We start from the raw sequence: 14,486 nt of genomic DNA on the forward strand, positions 1-14,486 counted from the left end.
AATCAACTCAGCCAACTCAAATGTGACCTCTTACCCGATCCTACCAATTGTTGGAGTATTGTTGGTGCTCTCCAGTATGCTACACTTACATGACTTTACATTCAATTTGCCATGAACAAGGTTTGCCAGTTCATGCATAGCCCTGCCTCCAATCATTGGTCCATAATTAAACGGGTTCTTCAATATCTAAATAGTACCATCACTTGGAGGATTTTTTAATTCATAAATTCTCAGATTTTAAATTATCTGCATTTTTGAATGGGGATTGGGTGGGCTGCCTTAATGATAGAAAATCAACTGGAGGGTATGCAATTTTTTTGGGTCGAAATTTGGTTTCCTAGAGTTCCAAGAAGCAAACCATGGTGGCCAGGTCTAGTACGGAGTCAAAATATAAGGCCTTCACAAGCACTGCAGCTGAATTGACCTAGCTTCAATCTCTTTTGAAAGGGTTGCAGGTTTTCTTATCCATTCCTTTAGTTTTGTGGAGTGATAATGTGGGGGCCCCTTATCTTACTATTGACCCTATCTTTCATGCATGGACGAAGCATGTGGAGATCGATTACCGCTTCGTTCGTGATAAGGTCGCTAAACAACAACTTGAAGTTAGATTCTTCTCTACCAAGGATCAACTAACAGATATCTTCACCAATCCATTATCATCTCAGTGGTTCAATTTCCTGATTTCCAATCTTAACATTACATCCATGTCGTTGAGCTTGTGGGGGTGTGTTAGGGAACCACCAAGGACTCCACATGGAATTAATCACAAAAAATTGCAGGAAGATCAATTAAAGGCAACCTAGTCACACTCAAAGATCTGCACTAGAGTTTTATCTCTATTACAAAGCCTCAACAGTTGACTTCCATCACAAATACAAACTCTTATCCTAAGGTGGTTGCATATTCAAGAGATTGTAACACAATAAAACTCTTGTAGCTTCTCTATATAGAGCCATGCACAACTCAGTTACAATAATATAGGAAACACAACAAAATTCTCAACAGAACCACGTAACCATAGTGTCACACTTTCTCTATTTCTCTCTCTAGCCATGACTCCCTCCATCTCCTATTTTACATAAAATAACACTATCTTAACACCAATAGTGTCGTAATTTGTAGTAGAATCGCAACTAAGGAATTTGGACTCAAGATCATGGATATCAGAATTTTCAAGATGGAAACTACAACTTCAATTGATTCTTGCAGTTGTAGAAAAATCTTGTTTTTAGTAAAGAGATGTTTTAAGCGTTTGAGAATGAAAAAAGGGAGAAAAATCAATGTTTTTACGAAAATATGTGAATGACCATTTTAACCTCAATTTGACTTGGAAATTAGGGGACTTGTGCATAAATGAGGAGATTGAGTTTCTCACCCGTAATCCATAATAGACAAAGTTTATTATGAATTTTGATGATTTTTCTATTCTTTTATGTAAAACAATAAATTTGAAAATTGATGCCAAACACTTTCAAATAATGAAAAATGCCAAAATTGAGAATGATAATAGATACAAATAAGGTCCTTAGTCTTGTTACTTTTATTTGCTGGAACATATGGCTTTCGAGAAATGAACTACCATTCAAAGGGTAACTTGGTCACTGAAGGAGGTTATTTCGAAGGCACAAGAGGACATGGTGAATATCTGAATGCATGTAGTATCATAGTGGATTTAAGGGTCTTACTATTTGAAACTTAAAACTGTTTTCGACTTTCGTCAAGCAAATTTCTGGAGCAGCAAATGTGTAGCTGATACTCTAAGCAAGGCGAGCAAGTAGAATTAATACTCTACCCCAAAACCACTCATTGGCTTCTTTGGTCGTGCAACTTAGAAGTTTCTTGTACTTCTTGCCTTTCTTCACAATGAATTGATGATTACTAAAGGGAATAAGAGAGTTAAGTTCTTTCTTTCTAGTGGCACTTGGATCACAAAAGTCAGGTTGTTCGAAACAAAAATAGAGGTTCCAGAACCAACAACCAAAATGTTTGCACAAAACATATAATGTCAATAACAAGACAGATCGAGATTCATTATATTAATTGCATGACAGAACAAACAGTCTGTATTACTGTCAAGAAGATGAGGAACGCTGCAGCAACAATTGAAATTACTGACCATGGCGTGTGGAAATAGTTTTGCCTCAAATTTGCCATCCGTTTGTTCCAGGATTTGTTGTAATACTCATCCAAATCCTTGATAACACTAGACAAGTAAGGATTCCTGATGCAAACATGCATGGTAATGTTATTAAATAAAGTCACGACATCTTCTCGGTTGCCAAGGTGGTTTTCAATAATTCCTTTGTGTGTTAGCAAGGTTAGATCCTTAGTAGTGTCAACAAGGCAATCCATGAAGACTGCATAGGTTGTGAAGTAACGACTGCGCGAAGCTTTATCTTGCTCAAAGGCGATAAGGTTTCTAAGGATAATATCTGTCTCATCAAAGATCTTGATTGTTGGGATTGCCAGTACTCCCTTTTTCATGTCAAAATCTATCTCAAGCAGAGAAGCAGCCTCCTTCTTTTTAAACTCGACACCGGAACTTCTAAGTTCTGAGGCATTATAAGTAAGTTGCAAACAATCTTTATTAGATGGCCGTTCCTCTGAAGAAGATGGGATAAGAATACATCGTAAAAGATCAAGAAAATGCTTTGCTCCTCCATTTGCCTGCAGTAATCGTTCAAATTCTTCATTGGTAGAAAAGGTTGGGCCATTTAGCATTCCTGCGTGCCACTTTATAATGTTGTCATACACATACCAACTGAATGAAAAGTTCCGAGGAGAACGCCGTAGTTGGGCATCTAAACGCTCAAGAACAAACAAAGGAAGCTGATTTTCAAGCTTAATCAAATCACTACTGATTTCAAGGAACCATGAACTATTCGAACTGAAATGATCGTTCTCGTTTGATTCGTTGACCGCAAGGAACTCAAGTATAAAGCAACCATCTATCACCATCATCTCGACAAACTTATCTTTTCCTAAACTCATGGTATCTGAATAATATTTGCGAGCATCTTCTTCCAAAGCACTCACAACTTGGACACAAAAGTCTAATGTTTGTCGATATCGCTTTAAAAGGCGATGTAAATAGTGCAACTTATGTGTTTCCATGAACTGTAAGTGTTGATCATTATGGTGCAGAGGACCAATTGAAACCGACTGAGGTGTGTAAGCATCTGGCTTTTGCTTGTAAATCTGTCTAGGAACACGGTATATATTGTAACAAGCTCGTGAGGAACTGACGCCTTCTAGTTTCTCTTCTAAGGATTTGATCACTATCTTGATTTCATCAATGTTCTGTTGACAATCATCATATCATTTTTTTTTCATTTGATAACTAGTAAAATAGCTAAAATAAAGTTTTTCCTTCATGAATGCTGTAAAATCAATAAAAGAACCAGCAGTATTATTGGTCATTGAGAGAAGCGGACTGACCTGTTTGACCTCTTCTTGCTTTTCCTCCATGGACTCGATCAGTTCCTTAGTTTCATCATCGGAGTTCCTAGATGTAGTAGAATTACCAGTAGAACTCGAAGCGTTTGCCATTGAATGAAGCTTCCTATTGTTCTTTCCAACTGGTAGAGGACATAAAGTGCAATTATAAGAGTACAACTGGCAGCTAAGTGACTCAAAAAAGTTCTATCAAATTGTAAGATTACAACCATATATGTAGCTCAGAATGGCTTCAATGAAAAGAAAAATTGGAAATCATAATAATTGAAACAACAATGACATCCTCACAAAATACCACCTTTACAAAACCCCCAAAAAAAATTTGGCGTTCAAACGATCACACAAAGTCACTAATTTAAAACCCATGTTCTGAAATGAAGTCAGATGGATAATGATGAAATCTGAAGAAAGGAAAGTTTATAACATGAAACAATTGCATACCAAGCAGACAAAGAAGTGCAAAGTGTTCTAACAGGTTTGAAGGAAAGCTTTACGCTAAAAATAAATGATAATTCTGAAAATCTTGGCCAAATGACTGTAGACAAGTTTAAGTTGAGTAAATAAAATACTAAAAGACAACATTTCCCTAATAAAGTCAATAAAAAAATAGTATGACAGAAAATACTGAAAATTGCTTGTAAATGATAGAAAAAGGGGTACTTAATCATTGGTTAAATTAATAATGAAAATAAAAGAAGCTGAAGTATAACAAATATTCATTGCAACAGATCATCACACACTCTTATCAATAGTATCGATCGACAGAGAGATGGTCATATAATACTTGGCCACTTCAATGCAGTAAAGCATGCCATGCATGTAGGGTTGCTAAGGAAGTGACCTTGGAATGGTCCATAGGGGAGAAGAAAGAAAATCTCCAGTTACTTATAGGACTTTTGATTCATAATATATAAGAGAACCTTCCACATGACTCAGACCCTTATATTTTCTCTTGCTTGATCTCCTCCATTCAGTCTGATCAGATGCTCTTGGACTCTCGTGAAACTAGACAGATCAAGGTAAAGCTACAAAGAATTATTTCTTGACCAGAAGGGAATAGAAGAAGAGTGGAAGGAAATCATACTGAACTAAAATTGTTTCATTTTACTGTCATAGCAGTAAATAACTTGAAGAATCCAAGAAAAAGCAAAATCAGATTGTTGCATTATATAACAGCTGAGATCAAACATTAAGAGTGGTTCATAGAAATGTATCAACTCAGCAGTCAACATTATAACATAGATACAAACAGGATCCAACATGTTTCCAAGTCAGAACAATAAAACTTGACAGCTTCCCACAAGAAAAAACCCTCAGCCATTTTTGGGCTCCCAACCCTAAAGTGGTGACCTGATTCCTAGCTAAGATTATTGTTTGAAATACAGAGACTACCTCAAATCTGAATCTTTTTCAATAGGATCAAATCAAATTGCACAACTGAAGCAAGGTAGAAGAACTAAGTAGTTCTTACAAAGCCAACAGTGTAGCCCTCATTAAAGTTGAGAGGATATGAAAATAACAATCAATTTAGTATGATTTGCTACTAGTTAAAAGAAAATCACAGTGAAGAAACCAGTTACATGTTGGACTCGAGTTTTAGAAGAAATCGATGGATTTCCTCCTTCTCCTTTCTGCAAGAGACGTCGTAGTGCGTGTTTGAACTCTGAAAAGTGAAAGTGAGAGAGGCGCGACAGAGATTTTACAGAAGAACACTAAACCTTGTTTACTTTATATTAGGAGGGTTGGCTTTCCGATCTTGCTTTAGTTGGTTGCTTTTTTTTTTTTTTTAAGGATCTTTCTCTAGTTGCTTTGTTTCTATTTTCTGGCTTTCCAAGATCTTGATTTCTTTTATTTTCCTCCATTTTTTTATTGCGCATTTTTTTTATCTTGCACATTTTTTTTTACTTTGCACTTTTTTTTTTGACTTTCCAGGATCTTGTTTGCATTTTTTTTGACTTTCTAGGATCTTGTTTGCATTTTTTTTTGACTTGCATTTTTTTGACTTTTCAGGATCTTGTTTGCATTTTTTTGACTTTCCAGGATCTTGTTTGCATTTTTTTTTTTTTTTTTGACTTTTTGCTTCTTCTTGTTTGACCTTCCAGGATCTTGCTTGGTTGCATTTTTTTTTTTTTCTGGCTTTCCAGGATCGTAGCTGTTGATTTTTTAAGAGTTCGGATCCTCAATTCGTCGGGGAAGCACTTTGTGCTCCTCGACGGCTTTACCACCACAAATTACAGGGGGGGGCCTAGGGGTTGGGTGATGGGAGTTTTTTTTTTTTTTTTTTTTTTTTTACCTCCTAACGGGGTGATGATCCACATTCTTTTATTAAGCCAACAAGTTCATATTAGGGGGGAATATTATTAATATAGGTGCTGGCAAACAGGTGTTAACCTAAGACCTCTCCATAGGATAGGAGTTTGGACTTTTAACCACTCAACTAACCAAGCATTGCTTTAGTCTTACACATCAAAATGTATAGGACCATTCTGTAACCATCAAATCGAAATCAAAATCTCATTGTTTTCGATTTTGACAATTTCAATTCTGATCCAACAGTCTTAAATGTGCAAGACTGAAGCAAAATCAGATGAGTCATACATGTTAACCCACAGATTTGCCCATATCTTAAATGGGTCAAGTAGGTGACCGTTCACGTGGATTGTCTTGATGGAATTTTTATTTTTATTTTTATTGAGCGATATAGTTACAAGTTACAACCATCTAAACATATAGAAAATAACGGCTGTACAAAATTTAATTTTCGTTGTTGGGGTAATTGTATTACAAATTCTACAAAATACAAAAAATGAAATTGCAACACAATTGAAAGATGAAGATCCTTAGCCAAACTGGAGAGCTTGATGTTGCAACCGAACGAACCACCGATCAACGAGGTTGAGTCACACCTTGAGTGCTGCCTTTAAGGTAATTGATGCACCCTACTATCAAGGGTTCTTCGCACCACCACCTCCAAGATAAAGCAACCTCCAACTAGAAGATAAGGTAGTTCTTTTAGTCCCTTCAAGGAGCCAAAAGCTAGAGCACAACACTTAGATAAATTCAAAGAAAGAAATTAACTTTGTAACACAAATTATGCAAGTGTGAGGAGTGACTCAATTATACACCACATGCAAGGAAAGGTTGGGTTTATATAGGCCCAAATCTCACCTTACACCCCTTAGGATTCTTAAGGCAATGAATTGGAGAATCAATTCATTCAATAACCTTAACCCCACTCATGGTAATGGCCATGAATGGTCATGAAGTTGAAATGAGAATTGATGGTCAAGAGTTAGAATTGAAGTAAATTTCACCCTTCAAGTAACCCCACCACACCACCATGATCAAGACCATTAAGACCCATGACCAATGTCATGAAGAGCCTCATAACCAAGGTCATGAAGGGCCTCCTTTACTCATGATGCCTCATTACCACCCTTACCTCATGGGTCCCACACAAAAAAAAACAATTAAATAAAAGAAATGCAAAAACTAATTTTAAAATTTAATATATAGATAATATAAATTTTAATAAAAAACCTAACAATCCCCCACAAGTTTCAAAATTGCAAAAAATGACTCGTGTTGTGACTTTATTAGACACTAAAGGACACATCGTTGTAGGTGTCTTTTGGACTTGAACCTACACTAGGTCTAATGAGTCGCGCTACAGAGTACGGGTAGAGTCAGACTCCTTGAACCTTTCCTCATTAGTGTAGCTGACCGCCCCATCATCCATGTCCCAAAGGTCGACTTTTGGAGCTACCTTTTATATTACACATTGGACTTTTGAACTGGCCATGTCCCTTATCCTGGATTCATGAATGTTTAAGGAACTCACCTATAAGTTCTCATTGGCGGCGACCAAACCACCTACATCGACTTAGGTTAGTCTCTGATGTGCACCACAACTAACACACCCCCACATTCTTTGGGATTAGACTAATTAAGAGCTTCGCTCAACCTTACCCTTGTGGTAGTACTATTACCTTCATCTACACCCTAGAATGGAATAATTATAAATAGTAGTACTGAACCGGTCTTCCCATGACTTCGTTTGTACCCCTTGAACCTAATTCAAGTATTTAGCCTCTTCACATAGGTAGGGAATCCATCATGTGACCCGAGGATTAGGCATTAACCCCATTCCTGTAGATGCAATACACCAGTTTTTGACAGACATAGCCTTTGTGAGCATGCCAGCTTGATTCCTTTCTGACTTCACATAATCGATAGCTATCATTCCTTCATTTATGTACTGTCACACAAGATTGTGTCTAAGGCGTATATGCCTCCTTTTACCATTGTACACCTTATTCTTTTTTAAAGATAACAATATGTCAACATGGCTTCCCCCACATATCAAGTGGTACAGTAGAACTCAACAACATGGAGTTCATCATCTCTTTAAGAGATCTATTTTTCCTTTCCGCTAGCCCATTTGATTCCGGTTGGTAAGGAGTGGTCTTTTCATGGATAATTCCATTTTCCTTACAAAACTTATCAAGATTAAAATACTCAGTCCCTTTATCGGTTCTAAGTCTTTTAATCTCTTGCCAAGTTGATTTTCAACTTCCATTTTGTAAGACATAAATGCCTTTCCGGCATCATCCTTTGATTTGAGCAAAAATATCATGGTATATCTTGAATAATCATCTTTGAAGGTGATAACATAATTGTTTCATCTCCTTGACTCATATGACTTATAGTCACATAAGTCACTATGGATAATTCCGAAAGATCACTCTTTCTATCCATAGTCTTGTGAGGTATTTTGGTTAACTTAGCCTCCACACAAGTTTTACACTTGTCCTTGGGAGATTCCATCTTATCGGTGATCATCCCTAACTTGTATAGTTTAGTGATATATTTCACACTACTATGACCTAACTTACCATGCCAACGAATGTGTCATCTCCTTGTTTGTTGATTTTGCTTTCAACGGTATTGTTTGAAGGATTTCCTCCGGTGTTAACTCCATCAACAACCTCAGCGTTATTGTTATCGTCTTTGTTGAAGTCGCCATCTCCAAGACTTGCCATTGGATCTTTCAGAATCAATTACCTTAAACTTGCCAATGGATCTTTCACATCAATTACCTTAAACTTGTTGGGGTAATTGTATTACAAATTCTACAAAATACAAAAAATGAAATTGCAACACAATTGAAAGATGAAGATCCTTAGCCAAACCGGAGAGCTTGATGTTGCAACTGAACGAACCACCGATCAATGAGGTTGAGTCACACCTTCAGTGCTGCCTTTAAGGTAATTGATGCACCCTACTACCAAGGGTTCTTCGCACCACCACCTCCAAGATAAAAGATAAAGCAACCTCCAACTAGAAGATAAGGTAGTTCTTTTAGTCCCTTCAAGGAGCCAAAAGCTAGAGCACAACACTTAGACAAATTCAAAGAAAGAAATTAACGTTGTAACACAAATTATGCAAGTGTGAGGAGTGACTCAATTATACACCACATGCAAGGAAAGGTTGGGTTTATATAGGCCCAAATCTCACCTTACACCCCTTAGGATTCTTAAGGCAATGAATTGGAGAATCAATTCATTCAATAACCTTAACCCCACTCATGGTAATGGCCATGAATGGTCATGAAGTTGAAATGAGAATTGATGGTCAAGAGTTAGAATTGAAGTAAATTTCACCCTTCAAGTAACCCCACCACACCACCATGATCAAGACCATTAAGACCCATGACCAATGTCATGAAGAGCCTCATAACCAAGGTCATGAAGGGCCTCCTTTACGCATGATGCCTCATTACCACCCTTACCTCATGGTAATGGCCATGAATGGTCATGAAGTTGAAATGAGAATTGATGGTCAAGAGTTAGAATTGAAGTAAATTTCACCCTTCAAGTAACCCCACCACACCACCATGATCAAGACCATTAAGACCCATGACCAATGTCATGAAGAGCCTCATAACCAAGGTCATGAAGGGCCTCCTTTACGCATGATGCCTCATTACCACCCTTACCTCATGGGTCCCACACACAAAAAAAAACAATTAAATAAAAGAAATGCAAAAACTAATTTTGAAATTTAATATATAGATAATATAGATTTTAATAAAAAACCTAACATTCGTTTATGTTAACAGGAAATTATTGATCAATTTGATCACTAATCTCATGATTATGATAAAAGTGTAAAGTGGCTGACTTTCTAAAACATAATGTGTGATATACAGCTTGGTTCACTTGAGAATCGGCAAGATTGAGGAATGGCAGGGAGAGAGAAATCTGAATGTTCCTAATGAGTAACTAATCATGTTTAGCACATCTCAGCATACTAGGTAGTGGTTGGATATGGAGACTGGAGACATGAAGAGGAACTAATTAAGGTTAGAACTTAGAACCCGCCTATGGGCCCCCAAAAACACACAAATTGTGTTTATAAGGCAAAAATCTGCCAAACCCATGCGCCCAAAGACCCAGATGAGTCATCTGGTTCCAACTTTTAAGACCTAATTAAAATACTCTCCCACCTAGAACTTGAACAAATGAAGTGCATTTAATCTGAAATTTAATCCTACCCCATTGTTGGTGCAACCTAGAGGGGGGATGATTAGGTTGCAACTAGTGGATTGTCCCAATTTTTCGGTTTGTGCGGAAATACAAGATAAATTGAGAATTCAAATGAATCTAAACAATACAAGCAACCACAAGACAAGTATTTTATAGTGGTTTGACTTTGCAAGTCTACGTCCACTCCTCTCTTGGACTCAAGAGAGTATTCCACTAGTGATTCTCTTTCAATACAATGGGTAGAGATCAAACCTTTTACAATCTTTGTTACGGGGCAACAGCACCATTTACAATCTTTGTTTATCTTAGGGCAAGAGCACCCTCTTTAATCTTTGTTCACGGGCAAGAGCACCCAACCAATCTTTGTTCACGGGCAAGAGTACCCAAAACCAATTCTAATCTACCTAGACTAGAATTGAAAACAGATACAAGACAAGGATGTTACCTTAACAAGAGGTGTGACACTTTACCTCTTGTGTGTGTGTGATGCAATAAGAGTTGTATGCTCAAGATATGAAATGTATGCACCACCAAAGCCTTCAATCACCTCAAGCTTGACTTCCACAAGCTTACTTTAACACCTTGGTATGTTCTTCAAGGTTGGGGAGAAGGTGAAAGGCAAAGCACAAGGCTTTCTTGCAATTTGAGAGCTTTAGGATCACTTGGGGAGTGGTTGATCAAGTGTGAGTGTTGTTCCTCTCAAATGAGGTGAATTGGGTTTATATAGAGCACCTTTGAGTGCCAAAACCCAATCCCCAACGGATAGAAAACGGACACATTTTTTGTCTTGTTTTTCAGCCCAGACGGACGTCCGTCTGGTCAGACGGTCATCCGTCTCAAAAGTATCCGTTGCAAACACCTGTAGAGGATATTCTCTTTAAACTAGCCGTTATAGTCAAATCTGGGCCAGACGGACGTCCGTCCGTCGGCTCGGGATCGGCTCAGACGGACATCCGTCCGCCCAGACGGACATCCTTCTGGACTGGCTCAGACGGACATCCGTCTGCCCAGACGGTCATCCATCTGGCCTGGACTAGCTCAGACGGAAATTCCGTCTGGCCTTCTGTTGTTTTCTAAGAAACAGAATTATCAAAACAGACGGACGTCCGTCTACTCAGACGGACGTCCGTCTACTCAGACGGACATTCGTCTGGGCTCTGTTTTTCTAAACAACTTTGGGCTGGGATATGGCTTGGATTTTTGGATCGTGTTGACAATCCTAAGCGTTGTACACCTTACTAACATGTCCTAGGTCACTCTAGTAACATGGATTACATATTATGGATGCATTTACATGTGTGTGTATGCAAAGGTGTCCTAAGCCCTGATTTAGCCTAAGTCTTGATCTTTGACTTGGTCTTCGACTTGATTTTGTGCAACGGTCTTCATGTCCATCTTGGCATGGTCATCTTGACTTAGACTTCATGTCCATCTTCATGTCTGTCTTGGCATGATCTTGGCTTTGACTTGCATATGGCTTTGACTTGGAGTTGGTCCACTTGTTCTCATCTTGAACTAAAACATCATAACTCAATATAGCCATTAGTAATTCATGCTTATTATCATCAAAACCAATAGAGGCTGATGTGGCAAATGCTGACATGGCATTTCCCAACAATCTCCCCCTTTTTGATGATGATAAACACATGAATGATTGGAAGATATGAATGATAATTAATAGCAAATAAACATTCATTCATATACATGTTATTTACATGTTTTTCATAGTGAATTCTAATTCATGTTTGTTATCATCAAAACATGGTGAATTCAAGTTTCATGTTTGTTATCATCAAAATCAATGGAAGCCGATGTGGCAAAATGTTGACATGGCATTTTCCAACACCCATAACCAATGTAAGGTCTTGATCGTTCAAAAATTATTCCACCCTCGGGTTCCTGCAAAATAATCGTTAGAAGTAGGCCGAATCAGCAGTCGGGAAGCCACCTTCGAAGGAATCAGTAATGGATTACCACAGAGCTCTGGCTAGTTGCAGAGCTTAACTGAATAATAATAATGGAGGGAAATGATTTAGATACCGCTGCTTTGTGAGATACTTCAGTTTATATAGGGTGACCTCTTATTCTTGAGCTTTCGATTCATTCATAGTTCTCCTTCGTGGCCGTCCAATCGTAAGGTTCCCCCCCCCCCCTCAATCTGAGTTAGTTACAGTTTCCATATAGAACACGAACACCTATCTCGAATTTAACGGGATCACATCTCTTTCTATAATTGTCAGATTCTTCACCTTTACACTACTTGTTGGTTCAACCTTCGGACCCATCTCGACCGGAGTCAATGACCCGATCATGGTTGAACCTGGTTTGGTGTTATTTTATCTTTATCATGAGCCCCCAGGCCAAGTGATCAAGATGAAATGACCGATGGTTTGGTTTGCTTTTTCTTGATCACAATCATTGAAAATGGTAGGCAGATGTCCAAACTTTTTCTCGTTCTCCAAACGTTGCATTTATTTATTTCGTCTGCGCAATGGTATGTTCATCGAGCCACATCCGTTTTTCGCAACTCGAGCTGCTAACGCCACGTCACCCGGAAGTTGGTACCATTATTACTATCTCACGCTCGAATCATCTTCTTCACCCCAACGTTGATCATGGGTAAATCTCACTCGTTGGATCATTAATTGAATCGTCATTCGAGTTCGACTGTCGATCTGAATGCATCTCATTCGTACAGGCCGTTCTCCCAAATCTTACTTAAACCTCTGCGCATTCTCATTTTACCTTTACTTTGGGCAAGACTACGAATTGCTAGTGCCTGAAGGAACCTTGCATGTGTGCTCTGAACCATCTGTTGCCTTCAAGCTTTAAATTCAAGCTTCAGTTCCTCTCAAATTTTTGACAAGTAAGTTCTCTCAACTCTTCTCTGCCACTTTTTTGCCCTTTTCTCGTTTTTTCTTCAATCAATGGGTAGCGATAATACTACTGATGTCGATAAAGAAGATTCTGCTATCCAATCCTCCCCCACTGCTTCTGTAGAACTTTTAGGAGATAGGAATATTAGGGTGATCGACTACTGGTTCGGTCCCTCTGCTCAATCAACCTGTAGAGGTTCCCAGGGAAATCCTCCTGAAGATGAGGCTGTTACTCATCTCCCGTTCCTCAAAAATAATAAAATCCTTCTAAATTTTCTGCCAACCATTCCCGACAATCAAAGAGACCCTCTCAAGGTCCCAACTATTTTGTGTCTCATATTCATAGTGAGGAGATAAATTCTGCTTTAGATTTTTACTCTCTTCCTTTTTCTTATCTCCTTCGGGTGCCCAACCTAAATGAGAGGGTTAACTCCAATCCTCCAGAGGAATTCTCCCTTTATATCGACACTCTGAAAAGTGGCATTCGGTTTCCCTTTTACCCTCCTTTCTTTTCAAAAATCCTTAATCATTGGGAGATTTTCCCAGTGATGCTCCTCTTGAACAGCTAGCATCACATCATTGGCCTCCTTGGCCTCTGTTATGAGCTAGAAGCTGCCCCCTCTCTTCCTCTTTTTTTTCTCATTTTTATTATCTATGTAAATCCAAGCCTCCTAGTTGGGTCTTCTTCTCCAAGAGCCCCAAAATTGAGTTGGGGTGGTCAGGTAGTATCCTCGCTCTTGCCCTTCTAATCGCAAAGGGTGGTGTCATCGGTACCTTTTTTTCTAAGTGCCCCCTTCTGAACTCAACTTCTCGATCGTCTGGAATCGGCTTGGTTCCTATACCCAGACGAATCACACTCTACCATTGGCTCCTGACGAAGAAAGCGCCGTCAAGAAGATAAAATCTATTCGGGTGCGTCATGAGATCCATGGTGTGGCCATCGAATATGAAGTTGTTCTTCAAATGTGGGGTTTAGCCCCTGGTGAGCTCCCTACCCCTCTGTGACTTCTTAATTTATTTTTAATGCCTTAGTATATATTGTTGATCTCTATTGTTTCTTCTTGCAATGCCTTCTCATTACAACCCGAAGGCAATGAAAGCCTTGGCTTCTCAAGGATTGGAAGCCGCAGAAGATAGAGCAACAAGGATGAAAAGAAAAGAGTCAGATGCTGCTCACTTGAAGATCTCCACCCAAGCTCCCAAAGGGGTCCTTAAGGTTCACCAAGAGCCTTTGGGTAAGGGGAAAGTGCTCGTTGACGTGGAGAAGTCCACGCACGACAATGTTGTCCTCACCAAGAGGAGACATGATTTGTTGGACAACACTGCTTCAAAGAAGAGGCGTATCGTGGTGGAGGAGGGGGATCTATATTCCCCCCTGGAAACTAAAGGTGACCAATCATGTTTCCAGGGAATACAACAAGGTGCTAGAGTGCGGCACCTCGCACAAATGCTTGCCGAGTGCAAAACCCTTGGCATTGCCACCGATGACGAGTTCTTAAACTCCTCGACCAAGTAAGTTTTTCACTTGAACTTTCTGTTAATTTATACAAGTGTTGACAATTTCTGATCCCAATCATTAATTCTTCCTCCTTTTTGTAGGGTGCTT

At 38.8% G+C, this 14,486-nt stretch overlaps 1 protein-coding gene across 1 annotated transcript; it reads right to left on the bottom strand.

The window, feature by feature from the left end:
• Positions 1-1,814: 1,814 nt before the first annotated feature.
• On the bottom strand, positions 1,815-8,498 carry LOC149011793 (UPF0481 protein At3g47200-like). Its single transcript, XM_089162768.1, has 3 exons — positions 8,352-8,498; positions 3,439-3,642; positions 1,815-3,300 (listed from the first exon to the last, which is right to left on the bottom strand). Exons 1-3 carry the CDS (start codon positions 8,496-8,498, stop codon positions 2,032-2,034), a joined length of 1,620 nt encoding a protein of 539 aa, XP_089018894.1. The 3' UTR covers positions 1,815-2,031.
• Positions 8,499-14,486: the final 5,988 nt, after the last annotated feature.

The sequence above is a fragment of the Hakea prostrata genome, chromosome 7 (genome assembly GCF_041222555.1).
Source record: "Hakea prostrata isolate BN-2017 chromosome 7, UWA_Hpros_2, whole genome shotgun sequence".
Lineage (NCBI taxonomy): Eukaryota > Viridiplantae > Streptophyta > Magnoliopsida > Proteales > Proteaceae > Hakea > Hakea prostrata.